This window comes from Myotis myotis, unplaced genomic scaffold (assembly GCF_014108235.1).
Source record: "Myotis myotis isolate mMyoMyo1 unplaced genomic scaffold, mMyoMyo1.p scaffold_m19_p_16, whole genome shotgun sequence".
Classification (NCBI taxonomy): domain Eukaryota; kingdom Metazoa; phylum Chordata; class Mammalia; order Chiroptera; family Vespertilionidae; genus Myotis; species Myotis myotis.
This window is the reverse complement of record NW_023416320.1, coordinates 46773829-46796173: the sequence shown is the minus strand read 5'-3', so window position 1 is coordinate 46796173 and position 22345 is coordinate 46773829. Positions and strand designations below refer to the sequence as shown.

The 22345-nt window shown below is 44.3% G+C and overlaps 1 protein-coding gene and 1 long non-coding RNA gene across 6 annotated transcripts in view; one reads left to right on the top strand and one right to left on the bottom strand.

The window, feature by feature from the left end:
• Positions 1–201: 201 nt before the first annotated feature.
• LOC118671021 lies at positions 202–3506 on the bottom strand. The gene is made up of 2 exons (XR_004972560.1): positions 3461–3506; positions 202–1426 (listed from the first exon to the last, which is right to left on the bottom strand). It is a non-coding gene; the product is annotated as an uncharacterized LOC118671021 (long non-coding RNA).
• The window catches only part of IL7 (interleukin 7), a 63368-nt gene continuing 43107 nt past the window's right edge, over positions 2085–22345 (top strand). The window contains exons 1-3 of one of the 5 annotated variants that reach the window (XM_036338756.1): positions 2086–3065; positions 8587–8952; positions 10542–10675. In XM_036338756.1, coding sequence (XP_036194649.1) covers positions 10655–10675 — 21 coding nt within the window. In that variant the 5' untranslated portion in view covers positions 2086–3065; positions 8587–8952; positions 10542–10654. Of the gene's footprint in view, positions 3066–8586; positions 8953–10541; positions 10676–22345 lie in introns of all 5 variants that reach the window. The other 4 variants (XM_036338754.1, XM_036338753.1, XM_036338757.1 and 1 more) reach the window with 4 other exon arrangements.

Genomic DNA, 22345 nt, shown 5'->3' with positions numbered 1-22345 from the left:
TCTTTAAGTTGACTTTCATATCTTATTTACATTTTTTCTATGACATTGTACTAATCATTCTGAGAATGTTGTCTTCTTTCTTAGCATTTATGGTTATAATAATTCATGAACTTGGAGGACTGTTGGCTTTTCTGCACAACTCATTGGGGCTACAAGTAAATGGAACAGCAATCATTTCTCTAATCACAAAACATCAGCATATAAAATTTCACAAGATATTTTATCCTTGTCTTATGAAAAATAATGTTCAGTTTATCAAAATATCAGCCATTCATTTAAGATTTCCTTTTGGAATTTTTTACAAATGGTATTAATTCTCTAATAGACAGGGAATTGAAGGAATCATAAGAAAAAATAGATCAGAGATCTTGGGTTTCTTGGTTCCATCCTTTCCTACTTCTACACAAGAACCCAATTTTATCAATTAATACATAAACTAGAGGCCCAATGCATGAAATTCGTGCAAGGGGATCAGCCCCTGCCCATGGAGGCTTTGTCTGTCTAATTAGCATATTACCTTTTTTTGTTATTATAGATAGACTCTTTCACCTCTCATGCATAATAACTTGTGGTGAGAATGTGCCCACTCTCATGCAACAACAAAAATTCCAAATCCTTTATGAATATGTTCTGAAGAGAGTGAGGAATTTACATCTCTCCTGGAGCTCTGAATAATTTCACCTCATGCTTCCTCAAAGTTCACTGATGACAAGCCCTTATTATGCCAGGTTTTGTGGTGATTGTGCAAAAGAAAGGAAGGTGGATTTCTTCCTGAGGAAGTTATTGATAGATGATCTTTTATTTATCCCTGAAAAGTAAAACAAAAAAGTGCCTCAATGCCACTGTCAGGGATTTTAAGTAAATAAATAACCACCCTAGTGTGCTTGGGCACAGAATTCCCATTTAGGATTCAGTCTCCACTGCTCACCTCACTCTAGGTTCCAGTCACATGGCAACACTCAGCTTTGCCCGCCCATTCCCTCTCCTGTTCTCATTGGCCCCCTCCTGTCTGTCTGCCCTCACATCCTTTCTCTTTCACCCATGTTTTCATTCACATTTTCTCACTCCACGGTTGTCTCTCACTCTGTCCCTGGGCAGTGCTGTCTGAGTGCTAGATACTGTTCCCAGTGGGAGGGAGTTTGGCTGGGACAGGAGAGAAACAGGCCAGTGTGGCTGGAGCCACGGACAGAGGGGGGCAGCAGAGCCCAGGTCACCCAGCACCTTAGGCCTGGGACAACGCAAAGGGCCAGAGGACCGTCCCAGAGGGTGGCGAGTGTAAATCAGGTACCCTGCCTCTGTGAGGGGAGGGACCATCCCGGACTGCAGGGTCTTCATGGTGTCCCCACGGGCACACAGGTTGGATTTGGGTTTGTTCCAGAAGCAGAGCTGACTGGACTTGCCTCTGGATTGGATGCAGGACGTGAGACTAAAAGGAATGAGGGATCCAAGTTTCAGGCTTGAACAACCCTTCTCACTCTTTCATTGTTATTCTCTCCCTCCTCCCCCTTCTCCCTCACACCGTACAGACTGGAATGCTCCTAGCCCCAGGTGAACTGCTCAGAATTCACAACCTCCAGAGGTCGGCAGGCTGGGGCAAAGGCACACCCACAGGACGCATGGCCCTGTCCCCTGCTGGTATCAGTTTCTACTTTTTTTGTAAGAACTTCTAACACAGAGTTCCACGCATGGACTCTGGAGCCAGAACCGGGCAGGCTTGTGTCCAAGTTCTGTTACCAACTAGCTAAGTGAGCTCTGCCAAGTTACTCAAATTCCCACATCTGTGAAGGGCAGGTAAGACAACCCCCTCATAGAAGATGTTGCATGAGACCACATGTGCCTAATACTAGCACAGAGCCAATGACAGGCACATAACAGCCCTTATGATCAGCGTTATTACAACCATTACACTACCCACCTTCACTTAAGCAGGGTTTCTGCAAAACATCAGAAACCAAACTAAAGCAGAACATATCTAAATAGTTCAGGCCTGGGAATAAAACATTAACTCCTCAGTAACAAACGGTCCAAAGGGAAAGTGTGATTTCTTAGCCAATTCAGATAAACGTGAAGTCACGGTGATTTAACTATGATGGACTCCACTTCCTCCGCCTAAGTTGGGCTCTGATTTCCCACGTCCACAAAGATACCGCTTCCCAGCGTAGGTGGACGCACGGGATTCCTTTCCGTGAGGTATCACCTGGGCAGGTGCATGCACACAGACAGCGGAAAGGGGCTGATGAGAGCGATTCCAGGGACTGAGTGAGGGCATGACCCTCTCCACCCTCCCCGGTTCGGTTCCTTTTTTCATGAACTTGGTGTACTGTTAGCATTTCTGCACAACTCATTGGGGCTATGAGTAAACGGAATGGCAATCATTTCTCTAATCACAGCTCATCAGCATATAAAGTTTCACAAGACATTGGCATTGTCCACCACACCCACGTCAGGCGCTGCGACGCCCGCTCCGCGCTCCGCTCGCACTCGCCCGGCTTTCACCCTACACCTGTGTCGCTTCCGCGGACGCAGTGGCAACCTATGCTTTGCGCGCCCAGTGGCCTCGGTCGCGGTGGCCTGACGCTGCCAAGGCGGTGAGAGGTCATCTGGGAAGTGTCTCGCCGGGAACCGCTCTGCCTCCGAAGGCCCCCTCGGTCCTCCCGCGGCGCCCTCCTCCGGCCGCGGTCACCCAGGTGCACAGGAAGCGCCAGGGGAGGACGCAGGTGCGCGGGGGAGGGGGGCGCTGGAGGCGCCGGGCGAGGAACCCCAAGCTCGAACCTGCAGACCCAGCGCGAAGTAGAAACTGAAAGTACACTGCGGCGAATCCTACGGAAGTTCTAGGAAAGGCAGAGCCCAGACCGCCGCGGCGTGTGCCGCGCCCCCTGGGATGGATGAAGCAGCGGGCGCGGCGTGGGGCAGACGAACCAGCCGCAGAGACGGCCACCCGGTCCGACTCCCGCCACCGCCGCGCACACCGGGGTCCTGGCAGTGACCATGGCCTGCGAGAGCCCCCTCGAGCTGCAGCTGCGGTCATCATGACCACGCCCGCCTCCCGCAGACCATGTTCCATGGTAAGCGCTCCGCTCCCGCGCACCAGTCCGCGCGCCCTGCACGCACGCGGGGGCCTGGGGCGCGCTACCGGGCCCCGCGCCCCGGGGCGTCCGGGAACAGCTGGGCCTTGCACTTTGGACCCGCCGGGAGTACCGGCTCTCCCGCAGGCAGCGGCAGCCGCGCCGGCGTCCCTGGCCCCGAGCCACCGGCACCTGGGGCAGCCGCGCTCGGCAGGCGGCGAGAGCCGTCCCGGACCCGGCGCCGCCTCCGCGCCGTCCATCCGGCGAAGCCGGCCGCGGGTCTCGGAGGGAGCCGGGGCTACGTCGGTCCCCAGGTCGGTCCCCAGCCACGCTGCCCTCGGGCCCCTCGCCCAGCTGCCCCGGCCGCGCTCGGGGCGCGCCCGACGGCTACTCACGGCGCCGGCGTCCGGGAGCGCTGAGCTCCTGCGGCTCCCAGCTCCCTGGAGAAGTGAAAGCGCGGTTCCCACGGGGCGCGCTTTTAAACCCTGGGGGACAGGTCTCTGGAAAGCCCCGTTTTCCTCCCTCGGAGAGGCTGGGAGTTTCCGACTGGGGCTGTACCTTGCGCCTTTTGCCGGGAACCACGTCCTCCTGCTGGCCCTGGGAGCGGCCAGTTTGGGGTTTCTATTTCTTGCTATTTAGGGGCTCCTTGGTGGCGACAGGATTAAATGGGCAAAATTCTAAATTATAGGCTCTTGCTGAGATCGAATCTATTTTATTTGTGCCAAATGCGGACTTCAAATGGGCAAAGGCAGAGCGGGGGAGCTGGGCTCCGTTGGCAGTCATGCGGCCAATGTAAAGAACCCCGAAGTTTGCTGGAAGGAGAAATGGGGCAAAGAGACGCGAGGGGAGTGGATCTGCGGAGGGGAATTGGGATACTGTCTGAGTAAAAGGATCCGGGTGGGGGAGGGCGGGGAATAGGGAGCAGCTTGCTGGTCCGTTTGATGCCTGGTTTGTGCACTTTCCTGGCTCCACCAAGGTATCAAAAGAGCCCTTTCCCCTCTCATAGGTATTAAAGAATCAAGAACTGACATCGCCCAGAATTACCAGATCAGTGACAAAATAAAGGGGCAGGGGTCACAGTATAGAAGACAACTGTGGAGGAGATTTATGATGGGCGTCCTCCCGAAGTTCGTGGGGAAATAGAAATTAGGTTATACACTGCCTCCCTGGCCGGTTTGGCTCAGTTGGTTGGAGCATTGTCCAGAGCATCAAAGGGTCGGGGTTCAATTCCTGTTGAGGGCACGTACACAGGTGGTGGGTTTGATACTTGGTCAAGGTGTGTTCAGGAGGCAACCAATGACTCTCTCTCTCTCTCTCTCTCTCTCTCTCTCTCTCTCTCTCTCTCTCTCTCAAAACAATTTTTAAAAAAGAACTATTTATATATATATATATATTTTTTAAATAGGTCTATCCCTGTTTTCCTTACACTGCCCACGGGTCTCCTGCAATTTCTCTGTCTGGATCCCTCCTGGTTCTATCTACTCCTTGCATCACCTGTGACCTGAAGTGAGAGCTAAAGCGAGGAAAGGAAGCCAGGGTGTCCATCATGAACAGGGAGCCTTTATTTCCTGAAACGTATCTATAAGGATCTTGTACCATAAATTGCCATCAGCAAGCAATGCTGGAACTCTAAACTTTGAATAATGACTACAAGTGGCTTTCTGCACATTTTCCAGTAGATTTCACTAGAAGCTTCAGAACAGGGTTACCCTTTAACCTTTTCTTTGCTGCTTCTTTGGAGAGTGGACGTTATTGAGGACCTTCTATGTGGTCCTCAACTGTGCTACCTGAGGACCGAAAAATTGGAATAGTAAGAAAAACAGCAACCTGAGAAAGGCTAGGAAACCTGAACAAGCACCAGATCAATGTTGAAATGTCCTAAACAAACATGGAAAAGGACATTTTGTAGGACTAACTTACATGTCTTATTCACATGTGAGATTTTTTTCCTGGTTTCACCACTGACACATACCCTGGTGTGCTAACAGCAAGTAAGCAGTGTCCTTCTTCCTGAGATGAGAGGATGATGCGGCAGAGCTTGGCCAGGAAGTACCTTAGCGAGTCCAGGAGGAGCAAGGTGGGGTGTTGCACATTCCCGTTGACTGCACACCACAGTTTTTCTAGGAAGCAGGTTAGCTTGCTGGCTAGAAGCTGAGTTTCTAGACTCTTCAACCTGACAAACCTGGCTTTGAAACTTGCTTCTTACCAGACACATTATGTATGGGGCAAAAAAGTTTCTTTGGGCTCCAGATTCTTCATTTGCAAAAATATTATAATTGATATCCTATATAATAAAAGCCTAATATGCTAATTGTCCAGTCATCCGGGCAGCCATTCAACCAATCAAAGTGTAATATGGTAATGATATGCTAAGGCCGCTCAACTGCTCACAATGACATGCACTGACCACCAGGGGGCAGACACTCCAACCGGTAGGTTAGCTTGCTGCTGGGGTCTGGCTGATCAGGTCTGAGTGAGACAGGCCAGACAGATGCTGGAGCCCTCCTGCGGCCTCTCCCTGGCTGGCCAACATCCCATGTCTCTCCCCAGCCCCGATTGTGCACCAGTGGGGTCCCTCGGCCTAGCCTTCACCCTCTCATAATCTGGGCTGAGGGAACATCTCCCCCACCCCAGTGTATGAATTTCATGCACCAGGCCTCTAGTCTACACTAATAAATGACAAACATGCAAATTGACCATACCTTTGCTACACCTTAAGTCATGCCCACCAGCCAGTCAGAGCGACTATATGCAAATTGACCCAACCAAGATGGTGGCCGGCAGCCACAAAGCTGGAGCAAGCAGGAGGCTTGGTTGCCCCAATGATGGAGGAAGCCAAGCTTCCCGCCTGCCACGGCTGGCTCTGAGCTCCACTCAAAGCAACAAAGTTTCAATTATAGAAGGTAAATAAACCCCAGATACCTGCTTTCAGCCTGCCATGGCCACGGAGCTGGAGCAAGCAGGAGGCTTGGGTTGCCCCTCGTGATGGAGGAAGCCAAGCTTCCCTCCTGCCCACCCTGGCCGGCTCTGAGCTCCTCTCAAGGCTACAAAGTTTCAATTATAGAAGGTAAATAAATCCCAGAATTAAAAAAAGGAAAAAGAAAAAAAGGAGAGGCTGGGAGCTTCCGTCGCCGGGTGGGGGGCGGGGTGGCTTGGCCAGCCTGAAAATGGCCCTCAGCCCTTCACCCAGACTGGCCAGGCACCCCAGTGGGGACCCCTACCCTGAAGGGGGTGTGGCCAGCCTGCAAACAGCCATCAGCCCCTCACCCAGGCTGGCCAAACCTCCATGGGGTGAGGGTCCCCACTGGGGGGGGGGCTTGACCAGCCTGCAAACAGCCATCAGCCCCTCACCCAGGCTGGCCAGGCATGCCAGGGGGGTCCCCCACCCTGAAGGGGGTGTGACCAGCTGCAAACAGCCATCAGCCCCTCACCCAGGCTGGCCAGGCACTCCAGCGGGACCCCCACCCTGATCCAGGACACCTTTCAGGGCAAACCAGCCAGCCCCCACCCGTGCACCAGGCCTCTATCCTATACAATAAAAGGGTAATATGCAAATTGACCTTAACAGCAGAACGACTGGGAATGATTGGTCACTATGACACACACTGACCACCAGGGGGCAGAGGCTCAATGCAGGAGCTGCCCCCTGGTGGTCAGTGTGCTCCCACAGGGGGAGCTCTGCTCAGCCACAAGCCAGGCTGACGGCTTCCAGTACAGTGGTGGTGGTGGGAGCCTCTCTCGCCTCCTCAGCAGCGCTAAGGATGTCCGACTGCAGCTTAGGCCTGTTCCCCACTGGCAAGTGGACATCCCCCGAGAGCTCCCAGGCTGCCAGAGGGATGTCTGACTCCCAGCTTAGGCCTGATCCCCCGGGTAGCGGGCCTAAGCCAGCAGGTGGTCATCCCCCGAGGGGTCCCAGACTGCAAGAGGGCACAGGCCAGGCTGAGCCCCACCCCACCCCGAGTGCACAAATTTTTGTGCACCGGGCCTCTAGTATTAGTATATAATACGTGCCTCATGAAATGGTTGTAAAATATGATATACAATGTCATAGGTTGACCTCAGAAATGTCTAAATATTTATCATGGGATTTGTGGATAGAATTTACATTCCAGTCTGAATATACTTATAGCAGTTATTAGATTTCTTTATGTGAGCCTCATCAAATTCATTTTTGTAACCTTAAAAGCTGATTTCCATACAATGTATGGCTGTTTTCTACTCTTTATTCACCCATTTGCTTGTGCCAATTGATCAGATTACTAGTAAAGTCATATACACTCATGTCTTCCAGTCCAACCGGAATGTCTTTGGACCATTTTTTTTCAAATTCCCAGTGAAAGCAGGTCTATGCAATGTCCATAATGGACAGTCAATTAACATTCATTGGTCTTAAAGGCTGATGAAAAATTGAATTGGATGGAGTGTAGGAACTAATTTATTTATGTTCACTTTGACCCCATAACTTAAGTAGCTGAGGATTGAATGTATTATTTGGCTTACATTAAAACCATCAAGAATTTTTTAGACAGCCATCATTTTGGTTTAACCAGATTCCCCACTGAAAACAAATTCTCCAGTTTCAATCCCTTCAGGAGATCTAAAGAAAATTCCACAAGCCCCAGCTCGCCTTGCATTATTCCTCACGGTTTATCTTTTCTGTAACCTAATGAAAATGGCAAGATTGGGGGAAGTGTGGGTATCTGTATATTCTGAAACAAAATAAGAGTTCTTTTCCTACTGGGACGGTGTTAAAAGCAAGCTCAAACTAGGCAACATTCATATTACTATCTCCATGGTGTGGAGAAAAGACTTCAAGTCCAGACCAAAGTGCAAGTCATGAGGAGCTGTGGGTCCGAAGGCCCGGCTGTGTTTGCAGCATTGTCCAGGAGGCGATTTCAGATCTAAAGAGTTACTGCATTTCAATGGCCAGGGAGAGTATGAGAATTTCGGGTGCTTGAGAACTGGAAGGGACATGGAGGGACCATTTAGTCTAAAGTTTTCATTTTACAAATCAGGGGAGTGACGCTTAAAAGATGTTCTGTGGTTCATTCAGGCAACAACTCAACATCACACCAAGACAAAACCCCCATCTCCACTCTGCAAACCCCCACACTCTGCTTTGTCCTCGTCTGTCTGGGGCTAAATTATTTAACAACAGTGGCAACAAAAGACACTCTTTACTGATAAGTCAAATTATGTTTTAAATTTTGAAATTAGTTGTGATACACAAAAGAAGACTGAATTTTCCACCAGGTCGTATTCGAAAGCATTGATCAGATGCCTTTCAATGAATAAATAGGCCGATGGGAATTGGGAAGCACCAATTACTGAAAGTTGGGGACACAACAGCTGGTGTTCTATGTAGAATATAAAACAACCTCCTTTGAAATAGCATGTATGTATAGTGGTAAAAATGCCTCTTTTCATGCTGGTACTTCATACTTTATTGCATTTATCTCCCTTAAAGGTCATTTCAAGTTCTGTGCTCTATAACTTTCCCTTTATCATCTACTCCTCCCAGCGTGCAGCACGTGGGCATCTGCAAGGTGACAGAGAAAAGGTCATCTCTCTACTATGCATATACATCTGATTACAAAGCTAGGACCTGACAATCATTAGTTGGTCATGCTTGAGAACCTTCGGCATGAAGGAGCAGGAGTAGAAGAAAGCTGCAGAGCTTACCTGGAAGTGGTTTGCATTCGGATCAGTGTGCTTGCATGTTATCAAAATATCGTGGCCATTTCTGATCAAATCCTGGTGAGGCAGCAAGGCCAGGTTAAAATCCAGACCTGGCAATTACTACCTACATTTCAGAAAAAGATGAACTTGCAGAACTCTTTTGGTCTTTGGAACTAGTATGTATCTGACACTTAATGCTTGGCACATGGTAGGTATTCAGTGAAAGGTAACTGGTGTCATCTTTATTATTCACCTCCTAAGTGAATTATTGCTTGTCATGTATATAGATATTTCTTGCAGAGCAATGAATGGAAGCCATGTCTCATTTTGTTTCTCTTGCCTTGTCAAGAGTCAGTGACATAAGAGGATGAGATTCATGGAGGATTCATGTTTGTTCCCAGATCTGCTGCCCAGCCTACTGCCTCTATGTGTAAAATATGGGTCATTAATAGCACATAATTTACTGGGGAGTGCTACTGATTCTTATATGATGGACAATGATAGCATGGAGGACAATGTTATTGGAAACTTTTGTGATATATTTAACCATCTTTAGGTCTTTGTCACGATATCACTACCTTGTGTTCTTAGGGATGATATTATTTGTCATCTTAATCAGAGAAGGCACACATGTGAAATGTCTTTCACTCAGCAAGTGCAGTGGAAGTTCATTTGGGAAATTCACAGGAAAGATGTTGTCAACATAACCCAAGAGTTTCCAGAAAAATGCAGAGGAGATACTCTGACAGGCATATGAAGAATTAAGTCCCTATATAAGCAAATTTTTATGCCTCAGGGAGCCACAAGCTTTCTGTTCAGTCTATTACTATTGCCCCAAATGATTCATTTATAATTTCATTCTTTTTTATTAGATAACTAGAGGCCTGGTGCACGAAATTCATGCAAGAGTAGGCTTTCCACCCCCCAGCTGCCGATACTGGCTTCCCTCACAGCCCCGACTTCATCCAGAAGGCTGTCTGGAAGGATGTCCAGTCTAATTAGCATATTTTATTAATATAGATTCTTTTTTATTAGCTAATTGCCCCCAATTAGGAAGGCTTATAAAAAAACAGATAGAAATCATTAGTTAACAGGGTGTGAACTTATTTATTGGGCTTTTCTAACATATCAAGAAGCTAAACAGATCAGTGTTTGAAGAGAATAGGGGCTCAGGGTACTTAGAAACAGAAGCTACTGAAAAGATAAGGAGTCTTGAAATATAATGTCAGTGTTGCCACAGTTCTGGGAAGAGTAAACCTTCACTAAAAAGCAAAAATATAATCACAGAGTCATAGCGTGGGATCAACCTGCGACGCCACCTCAGGAAGCTGCTGGACGCTTGGACAACCATCGGGTTTCCATACACAATCACATGCCATAGATCATAAAATGTCAAAAATGTGTAACTTTTTCACCTGTCCTTAGATTACCTGTTCACCTGTAGATGCCTTTCCCTGTGGGGATGTTCAACATAAGTTGAAATTGGATAAACTGAATTCATACCCTGGAGTGTTTTCCAGAAGCAAAGAGACCCTGCTGGCACCCACCACTGCTCTGCACTTTCCCAAACAGTAATTCCTCAGTTAAAACAGGAAAGAAACTCAGACACTGGAAGTCTGTCCTGCTTTGGTTGTTACTTGGTATTGAGTTTCAGAGTTCCTCCCACTCTATCCAAAACCAGAGATGCATGTTTACAAGGATTAGAAATATGTGGCCAGGCTCATTGAAAGGCCACCATCAAATCAGATCACGTGACATAACATTTACTAGCTCGTTCTTATGTACTGTTGTCTTCAGTTTCTTTCAGGTATATCTTTGGAATTCCTCCCCTGATCCTCGTTCTGTTGCCAGTCGCGTCATCTGATTGTGAGATCGAAGGTAAAAGTGGCGAAGAGTACCAGCATGTCATCATGGTCAGCCTCAATGACCTGGTATGTGCTTCTACTCACATTTTAACTCGTTGGGAAAATGTGATAGATACTGTCGCTATGCAGTTTTATATAGTCAAGTATCCATTTATAATTATTGAAAGTGAAATAACTAAGGAATTAAATTCAGTGAGCTACTAATTATATATTTTCATAGCTGGCAATCATTGCATCCTTTAAAAATAATTCTTTTCTAGACCTTCAGACTCCCACAACTGCCCACGTCAGCCCTACTGCCCTTCACCATCAAATTTCTCATGAGCATAATGTAACATCACTGTCTGCATTTCCTCACCTCCCATTAACAGCCAGTCTCTGTGGAACCATTATATCAGGAGAGGGAAAATAATAGAACATAACATTGAAAAGGTATCATGGAAAGATGTACATAGCTATTTTATTTTTATCTGAATATGTGAACATATCTACCAGTATAGTATGTATTTTATATAATTTTCTATGAGTAAATTTTTCTATTTACTATGGACAATTTTTTATAATAGATTTCATTTTAGAACAGTTATGAGTTTACAGGAAAGATGAGCAGGAAGTAAAGAATTCCCAGATGCCCATTGTCCCTCTGCACAAGTTTCCCCATTATTTACATCTCGTATTTGTGTGGTACATTTGTTACGATTGATTGAACTGATCTTGATGCATTATTATTCATTAAAGCTGATAATTGACCTTAGGTTTTTCTCCTTGTGTTGTACATGCAAAATGTCGTGTGTCCACCACTACAGTGTTATAGGGATGGTTTCACTGCCCCTGACATCCCCTGTGCCCCGCTGCCTCGTCCCTCATGCCCTTCTCTTGAACCTAAGGCAACCCCTGAGCTGCTTGTGGTCTCTGTAATTTTGCCTTTCTGGAATGTCCTGTAGTTGGAGTCATGCCCTGTGTAGCTGTTTTAGACTGGATCCTTTCATTAGCAATATGTAGTTAAGGTTCCCCATGGTTTATTGTGGCTTGATGCCTCATCCATTTTATTGTCGAATAAAATTCCATTGAATGGATGCACCTCCGTTTGTTTTTCTATTCACTGCTAGGACTTAATCTTGTTTGCTCCCAATTTTTGGCTCTTATGAATAAACCTTCTATAGACATTCATGTTTAGTGCTTTGTACAGACATACAAAGTGAGTTTTCAAATCATTTGGTTAAATAGCCAGGAGAGCAATTACTGGATTTTGTAGAAAGACCATGTGGAGCTTTGGGTAGTATGGACATTTTCATGATGTTGATTCTACTAATCCAGAAACACGGTATATTCTCTACTTGTTCCTCTGTCTCCCTTTCAACATCCTGTAGTTTTCTAAGTATAAGTCTTTTACCTCCTTGGTTAAATTTATTCCTAAATACAGTGGGGCCTTGACTTACAAGTTTAATTCGTTCCGAGACCGAGCTCGTTAAGGAGCTCGTTAACTCAAATTACTCTATCAACTCGCAAAAAATCGGAGGAGAGACAGCTGGTATCTCAAAAAACTCGTTAGTCGGGACACTTGTAAGTCAAGGCCCCACTGTACCTTAACTTTTTTGTTGCAATGGTAAATGGGATTGTTTTTCAGTTTCTCTATCTGAGAGTTCATTATTGGTATGTCATCAATATCTGTGTGTTAATTTTGTATCCTGCTACATTGCCAAATACATTTATTAAATCTAGGCATTTTTTGGTGGAGTGTTTAGAGTTTTCTACTTTGCAATATCATGTCATCTGCGAATAATGAGAGTTTTACTTCCTCCCTTCCAATTTGGCTGCCTTTTTTTTCTTCTTCTTGTCTGATCGCTGTGGCTAGGATTTCCAGTACTATATTGAATAAGAGTGGTGAAAGCAGACAACCCTGTCTTGTTCCTGTTCTTAGGGAACATGGTTTTCATTTTTGCCCATTGAGTATGATGTTGGCTGTAGGTTTGTCATATAGGGCCTTTATTATGTTCAGGTATGATCTCTCTATTCCCACGTTGCTGAGAGTTGTATCAAAAAAGGGTGTTGGATTTTGTCGAATACTTTTTCTGCATTAATTGATATGATCATGTGATTTTTGTCTGCCAATTTGTTTATGTAATGTATCACATTTATTGATTTGTGAATATTGTACCAGCCTTGCATCCCTGGAATAAATCCCACTTGGTCGTGGCGTATGATCTTTTTAATGTATTGTTGGATCTGATTTGCTAATATGTTGATGATTTTAGCATATGTTCATCAGGGATGTTGGCTTATAATTCTCTTTCTTTGTAGTGTCTTTATCGAGTTTTGGAAAATTGGATACTGCTGGCCTCATAAAAGGAACTTGGAAGTGGCCCAGCCATTATGGCTCAGTGGTTGAGCATTGACCTATGAAACAGGAAGTCACAGTTTGATTCCAGTCGGGGAACATGCCCAGATTGTGGGCTTGATCCCCAGTGTTGTGTGTGCAAGAGGCAGCCGATCAATGATTCTCTCTCATCATTGCTGTTTCTACCTCTTTATCTCTCTCCCTTCCTCTCTGAAATCAGTAAAAATATTTTTTTTTTTTTAAAAAAAAGATGGCAGTATGAAGCCATCTAACCAGGGAGTTTTTTTTATTACTACTTCAATTTCATCAGTTGTGATTGGCCTATTCAAGTTTTCTGATTCTTCCTGATTCAGTTTTGGAATATTGTATTTTTCTAGGAATTTGTCCATTTCATCCACATTGTCCAGTTTGTGGGAATATAGTTGTTAATGGTATTTTCTTACAGACCTTTGTATTTCCATGGATCAGTTGTACTTCACCCATTTCATTTTTTTATTTTGTTTATTTGGATCCTCTCGCTTTGTTTCTTCATGAGTCTGGCTAAAGGTTCATCAATCTTGCTTATCTTTTCAAAGAACCAGCTCTTGGTTTCATTGATCTTTTATATATTTTTTTAGTCTCTACGTTGCAAACCCATCAGGACCTAGTGCTTTCTGCTTTGGAAGGCTTTTAATTATTGATTCTATTTATTTAATAGGCATCTACTTCTTCTCACATGAATTTTGGTGACACATGATTCTTGAATCTTAAAATACATGTAGGTGTTACCAAAAGCAGCAGAACAGGTTGGGGAGAGGGTCCCTCATCAGGGGAGGATGGGTCACCTTGAAAAGGAATGTAAATAAGAAACCAATAGGCTTGGTGTGGTTGGACTGTGGGATGCAAGATGAGAACCAAATCCTCACAGGAAGCCCAGACCACTCAGTGCTGTGTCCGCCATACAAAGGAGTCTAAACACCAGGAAACCACTGAGGACTTTAGGGGGAAGGCATTCGATGTCAATGCCATTCTCCTATTGGCTTTTGTTGATATTCCTATTACTTGGTAAAGGCTCATTATGTATTAAGTATAGAATAGAAATATTTGTCCTTTGTATTCACGGCTGTACCAGGAAGGACTAGAACTCTCAATAAATAATTGATGAATGAATGAATGAAACGGTAATAACACATCATATTTTGTTTACAACTTTTTGTCTGGCAACCATGTAGATAAATTTGTGGGGTAGAATGGGAAGCAAGGGGACAGGAGGAAATACTTCATTAATTTAGGTGAACATTGTTGACGGGTGTAAACCAAGGTAGTGATTCACAATTTTAGGTACTTCCCAATAAACTGAAAGGTCTGTCAAGATACAAGTTGCTGGGACTCACCTCCAGAGATTCCTGTTTTTAAAGAATTTCAGTGATGTGGGAGGCCCACTGGATAATTTCATACATGACCCTCCTTATTTGAAAATAATTTATGAATCAAAGGAAAAAATTAGAATAGTCCCCTGATTTTAGTCTAACACCTAAATTCTGCTGCATCAGATCTACAAAGCCAGACCTGTGGGTATTAGCTGACATGGGTTTCCTTATTTGTTTTTCAGTGGTTAGCTCAAACACAGTAACAAAATAGAATAAACTGGACCATAAATTCAATTAGCTTTTTCAATAAATCCTCACCCAAGGATATGTTTTACTGATTTAAGAGAGAGAAGAAGTGGGGGGTGAGGGGAGAGGAGAGAGAGAAAGAGAAGAGAGAGAGAGAGGAGAGAAGAGAGAGAATAAGAAAGAAGGGAGAAGAAAGAAACATGGATCATTTGTCTCCCAACCAGGGATCGAACCTGCAACCTTTTGGTGCAGGGGACAATGCTCAACTTAGTGAGCCACCCGGCCAGGGCAATTAGCTATTATTTTTAAGTTACACATTTTATTTTAGAATCCATGATTGAACATTCATTTTAAGGATTAGTAAAGCAATCTTCTGCCTCATGGAAAAATATATTTTCACTGGCTCCCTCAGTTGAATTGCTTTACTGTGAACCAGCATCGCAGTGCAGTGTGAGGGGCCCTGAGAGAGGGATCAGAAGGCCTAATTTGCTACTAGCTTTGTTCTTAGCAAGCATTGTGATTTTGGATACCTCATCTAACCTCTTTGGACTCTTCAGTCCCTTATAAAATATGGAAATTGAATTATCCCGGAGATCTCTCACAGTGCTCAAATTTTTTGAGACATGCAAAAAAGTCACCTTTTCTTTTCTTCTTTTCTCCTTCTTTCCCTTCCTTTTTCTTTTGTCCTGATTATTTTCCTCCTTTCATAAATATTCATCAATCCCCTACTATGTGCAATGCTCTATGTCAAGTTCTTCCAAATAATAATAACAATAATATTATTAAGTGGTCTCCAATGAACATATAATCAAGGACTGCCGTGAAATTTATTCAGAAATAATTATCTTATAAAGCAACAAATAAGCCATATTTGGAGAGAAAAGACTATTCTTTACCCCATTGAATAGTATTAGTATCCTTTGACCATACATGTATGGGTTTATTTCTGGACTCTTCAATTCTATTCTAATATGTTTTTATTGCTATTGACTTGGAGTAAATTTTGAACTCAGGAAGTGAGAGTTCTTCTAGTTTGTTCCTTTTCAAACTTGTTTTGGCTATTTCAGGTCCCGTGCAATTCCATATGGATTTTAGAATCAGCTTGTCAATTTCTAAGAAGAAGTGAGTTGGGATTCTAATAGATTTTGTTGTACCTGTAGATCAATTTGGGGGGTACTATCTTTTTGACAATGCATAATGATGGTTATGATCTATGAATACAGGATGGTTCCCGTTTTTTTAGATCTTTAATTTCTTTGAATGAAATTTTGTAGTTTTCAGGCTGTAAGCTTTGAATTTCTTTTGTTAAAATTATTCTTAAGCATTTTATGTGTCTTTGATGCTATTATAAGTAGGATTGCTTTCTCAATTTTATTTGAAATTTATGATTCTTAACTCTTACTCCTTGCATACTTACCTAAGTTTGTATCTTATTTTCCCATACTAGTCTATAAGTATCTCAAGGACGGTTTGTGTTTGATTCATCTTTGTATCCCACAGAATGCTCAGTGTACCACCTTGCACCTGATATTTTTCCATATAAACAAAGATATGAATTGTAATAATATATGATAAATAATATATGAATTATAAATCAACTTCATATGTTAATGAGAACATGGAATTCGTTTCAAATAAGTTAGGAAATCTTTTTTCTAGAACATTTGTTTCTTTGAAAACTTGTCATGAATCCAATATCAGGTATTTCTTTGATATCTGATAGCAACTAGTTTGGGATGTTATACATTACTAGAGGCCCGGTGCACAAAAATTTGTGCACTCGGGGGGGGGGGGGTCCCTCAGCCCGGCCTGTGCCCTCTCGCAGTCTGGGACCCCTTGGGAGATAACGACCTGCTGGCTTAGGCCTGCTCCCGGGTGGCAGAGGGCAGGCCCAATCCCTAGGTGCAGCCCCTGGTTGGGCTCAGAGCAGGGCCGATTGGGGAGTTGGGGCGCCGCCCCCTGTCATGCACAGAGCAGGGCGGATTGGGAGGTTGCAATGCCATCCTCAGTCACACTCAGGGTAGGGCCGATAAGGGGGTTGGGGCACCGCCCCCTGTCACACTCAAGGCAGAGTCAATGGGGAGGTTGTGGTGCCACCCCCTGTCACGCACAGAGCAGGGCCGATCGGGGGTTGGGGAGCTCCCCCCCCCCATGCACAGAGCAGGGCCCATCAGGGGGTTGGGGAACTCCCCCCTGTCACGCACAGAGCAGGGCCCATCAGGGGGTTGGGGAGCTCCCCCCTGTCACTCACAGAGTAGGGCCGATAGGGGAGTTGGCACACCGCCCCCTGTCACACACAGAGCAGGGCGGATCAGGGGGTTGGGGCACCACCCTCTATCACCCACAGAGCAGGGCTGATCAGGGGGTTGGGGCGCCGCCACTGTCACACTCAGGGCAGGGCCGATGGGGAGGTTATGGCTCTACCCCATCACACACAGAGCAGGGCCCGTAAGAGGGGGGGTTGGGGCGCCGCTCTCTATCACCCTCAGAGCAGGGCTGATCAGGGGGTTGGGGCGCCTTCCCCTGTCACGAACAGAGCAGGGCGGATAGGGAGGTTGTGGCCCCGCCCCCTGTCACACACAGAGCCGCAGGGCGATCATGGGGTTTGGGCACTGCCCCCTGTCACGCTGATCCTGGTGCTGGGAGGCCTCTTGGCTCCGCTGATCCCGGTGCTGGGGGGCATATTACCCTTTTACTATATAGGATAGAGGCCTGGTGCATGGGTGGGGGCCAGCTGGTTTGCCCTGAAGGTTGTCCTGGATCAGGATTGGGGTCCCCACTGGGGTGCCTGGCCAGCCTGGATGAGGGGATAATGGCTGTTTGCAGCTGGTCACACACCCTTCAGGGTCGGGGTCCCCACTGGGGTGCCTGGCCAGTCTGGGTGAGGGGCTGAGGGCTGTTTTCAGGCTGGGACTGAAGCTCCCAACTGCTCCTTTCTTTCTTTTTTTCTTTTCTTTTTTATTCTGTGCCAGCTTTAGCTCTGAGGCTCCAGCTCTTAGGCCTCCGCTCCTGAAAGCAGGTATCTGGTTTGTTTCAGTTCTCGAAACTCTGTATCAACTCCAACTCTGAGATCCCAGCCCACTGAAAGCTGGTTTCTGGGGTTTTGTTTAGCCTATATTTGTTACAATGTTTGAAACTGCAGGCTCAGGGGCCTGCAGTGGCCAGCTGGGAACGTTGGAGTCCTCCGTCACTGAAGCAAGCAAGCCTCATGTTAGTTTCAAGCTGCCTGGCTGCCGGCCGCCATCTTGGCTGACAGTTAATTTGCATATTGCCCTGATTAGCCAATGGGAAGGGTAGTGGTTGTACGCCAATTACCATGTTTCTCTTTTATTAGTGTAGATTTTATTCATAAAAAATTATTTTGCTTAAACATGACTCATATGATTGAATTATGGAACTCTTACCATAACTGAGTCACCAGAATTGAGGCTGGTTAAAATATGAAGACCGCTAGAGAAGGCCAAACACTTTCTAAGGATGACTCAGTATAATACACATTCATTAAGGGCTGTCCTTTGTTCTAAGTTATGAAATTTAATATCTAATGACTAATAGGTTATAATTAGCTTTTACAATTTCTAATATCTTTAACTCTATCTCTATCTCTATCTCTGTTCTAGAGGCCCTCAGAGATTCAACTTCTGTCTTCACCTCTCACATGAACTTTAGAACCATTTAGTTCAAATATCAATTATAAAACTCTGCCCTGATGTACTGTGGCACATCATACGCAATAGAGAACTAATTATCATCACTTTTATCTTGTTCCTGTTTCTGCATTCTCTGTCTTTGGTAATAGCATCTATATTTGTCCTGTCAATCAATCCTGAAATCCCAGCATTATCCTTGACACCCTTGTTCTTTCATCACCAAATCCTATAGATTAATGTCTCATTGTAATGCCTGTATAAGTCATTCACTCTGTTGGCTTCCACTGTTATAACCTTAGTTCAGTAGCGCATAGCCTTCCATAGGCCCCTGAGTGATCTCATTACCTCCACTGTACATCTTCATCAGCATTTGAATTGTTTTTCCAAAAGTCAAATCTGATACATATTCTCTCTCTTTCACTCCTTTTGCAAAACTCTTTAACGCTTTAAAGTCTCTTTATCTTAAGAACATTTTAATGATGTACCTTCTCATCACTCCTGTTCAGCATCATTTGGGTAATCCTAGCTAATTCAGTATTACAAGAAAAGGAAATAAAATATATACAAATGAAATAAAATGTTTTTTGTTTACAGATGACATCATTGTCTTCATAAAAAATACAAAACAATCAACAAAAGAACTCCTGAACCTAATAAGCAATTATAGCAAGGTTGAAGGATACACGATTAATATACAAAAGACAATTGCTTTTCTATTTTTCCAATTGGCATTTATATTAGCATTAAAAAAGAGAAATGCTCAAGTATAAATATAAAAAAATATGTACAATATCTATATGTGAAAACCTACAAAAGAAATCAATGAAGAGCTAAATACATAGAGAAATACTCCATGTTCAAGGATAGGAAGACTCGGTATTGTACAGATGTCAATGCAACTTGATCAATGCAATTCCAATAAAAGTCCAGAAGTTGTTCTATGTATATCAACAACCTGATTTTAAAGTTTATGTGGAATGTTAAAAGACCCACAATAGCCTGCATAATATTGAAAAGCACCAGAGTACTGGCATGACCCAAACTCAAGCCTTACTGTAAAACTAGAGTAATCAAAATAGTATGATATTAGTGAAAGAATAGACAAGTCAATGGAACAGAATAAATAGACCAACAGTAATATAGTCAACTGATCTTTGACAAAGGATCAAAGTCAATTCAGTGGACAAAGGATAGTCTTTTCAACAAATAATGCTGGAACAGCTGAACATCCACACACAAAAAATACACCTTTTACTTTTCATGAAAATTGACTCAAAATGGATCCTAGACCTAAACATAAACTACAAAACTCATAGAAAAGAGCATAGTAAAAGGTGATGGAAAAAATATTTTTTAAATGGTTAAAGGCAAATTGTATGTATATATTTATCACAATTTAAAAAATTAACATAGTGTAGCAAAAACCATTGAGTCGTGCACTTTAGGTGAATTGTATGTGGATTATATTTCAATAAAACTACTAAAGAAGCCGGAACCGGTTTGGCTCACTGGATAGAGCGTCGGCCTGCGGACTGAAAGGTCCCAGGTTCAATTCCAGTCAAGGGCATGTACCTGGGTTGCGGACACATCCCCAGTAGGAGGTGTGCAGGAGGCAGCTGATCGATGTTTCTCTCTCATCGATGTTTCTAACTCTCTATCTCTCTCCCTTCCTCTCTGTAAAAAAATCAATAAAATATATTTAAAAAAACAAAAAACTACTAAAGAAAAAAAAATCTAAGTGACCTCGGATTTGGTGATAACTTTTTAGCTACAACACCCAGTAATACAATCCATGAAAGAAAAAAATGAGGTTGGACTTCATTAAAATTAAAACTCTGTTACAATAATAAAAAGACAAGCCACAGAATAGGGGGGAAATATTTGCAAAAGATATATATGGTAAAGGAAGTGCTTTCAAAATATCCAAAGAACTGTTAAAATTCACCAATAACAAAAGAAACAATCCAATTAAAAAATACCAGAACAGACACCATACCATTCTATTCAGTGGAGTGTAACTGGTAATAAAAAGAAATGAGCTGCCGGGAGCCGGTCCATCCTTGCTGTTTCAAAGGACCTGGCATATATGGCATACTGTCCTTAATATGTTTGCTCACCTTCTTGGCACTATGTGTTTTAACCAAGGTCTCCTCTCTGAGAAAGGTTGTTTCCCCAGGTAGGGATTTTCCCCTGAAGTTAGGGAGGGAATAAAACCTCTTAACTAATTGCCAGGCGGGTAATTAATCACTTTATGAACAATCATGCTTAAGCTACATAATCTTTACTCCCTGGAATGGAGATAAGAAACGCCCTAACCTTTGTAATAGAGATTGATAGGATTGAATCAACTGGTATAAATACAGATGTAACAAGACAGAAAAAGACAGAACTTAGAAGACAGGACCAAGAGAGACAGAACCTAGGCACAGAACCTACACAGAACGTTCTCTAGAGACAGAAGAACTTCGCTGGAGAGAACATGGCAAAAGATCCTGGACAGAAACTGGCCTCAGAACCTAGAGACAGAACCTAGCGAGAGAACATGGCAAAAGATCCTGGACTGAACCTGACTACAGAAATTGGCAAGAGAACCTGACTAGAACCTGGTGACTGAACCTGGCTGGAGAACCTGGACAGAACCTGGCTGGGGAACCTAGCAAGAGAACATGGACACAGAACCTGGCTGGAGATCCTAACCAGAACCTCACTGGAGATCCTGACCAGAACGTGGCTAGAGAACCTTGCTATGATGATCATCTGAATGCCCTCTCCGTGTCATTCCTTCTTCACTAACTCCGTCCACACCTTTGGGGACCCCTGGACCTGCTGGGGTTGGACCCCGGCAATGAGCTACCAAGCCACCAAGGACATAGAGGAATAGAAATGTATATGGTGTGAAAGAATCCAGTCTTAAAGGGCTTATACTGCATGATTCCACCGTATGAAATGGCAACTGTGGAGCCATTAAAGAGATCAGTGGTTGTCAGGGGTCAGAGGAGGAGGTGGGGGGAGGAAATGGGTGGTGTACGGTGTAAATTTAGAGCAGTGAGATTATCTGTGACACTGTAAGGGTGAATACATGACACACACCTGTCAAAACCCAGAGAACTTTACAGCACAGAGTGAACCCTAGTGTAAACAATGGACTTCAGTTATTAAAAATGTAACAATATTGAGTCATGAATTATATCAAAGGCACCACACATTAATGCAAGATAATAATAGGGGAGACTGTGGATGGACAGATGTTCTTTTTTATGCAAACCTAAAAGTGTGTTAAAAATAGTCTATTTTAAAAAAGGAAAATCTATATACTGGTATATAAAAGCTTAAGCAACTGGCCAACCAGCCAACCATTCAACCAGCTGACAGGTAGCTATGACATACCCTGACCACCAGGGGACAGACACTCAATGCAGGAGTGGAAACCACAGTCATGGAAACATGGAACAGACTGATGAATCTCAGAGGGAAGTGGGCAGGGGAGAAGGGCAGTAAGATATTAACCGAAGATCTTATATCAGCGGTTCTCAACCTGTGGGTTGCTACCCCTTTGGGGGTTGAACGACCTTTTCACAGGGGTCGCCTAAGAACCACTGTCTTATATGCATACTAGGGTCCCTAGGCTTGGCCTGCAGGGATCGGGCCAAAACTGTCTTTCTGACATCCCCAGAGGAGTCCCAGATTGCAAGAGGGCACAGGCCAGGCCCAGGGACACCACCAATGCATGAATCCATGCAGCAGGCCTCTAGTAAAATAATAACTAATTTTTTAAAAAAGAAGACCAATAGTACCTATTTTAAGACTATATAAGTTCTCCACCTCCAATATCCTGTGGTATGGACAATTAGTTGCTAGGGATGAAATAATTACATTTCCATAGATATTTTCCTGGGAAGAATGACATTAAGAACCCAACCTGTTGTTTGGGTTTTTGAGATCCCATGATATTAGATTCTTTCTTTTTAATTTTTCTTTTATTTTAGAGAGGAGGAAGAGAGAGAGAGACCCAGACAGAGATCTGAGGACCCCACCACTGCAGACCTCCTTGGAGACAATGTTGGGCATATAAGAGTGAATTAAATAATTATAATTTTGGTACCCCAGGCCTGTGCATGGTTGGAGCTGGTACAACATCTGGACCAACAAAAAC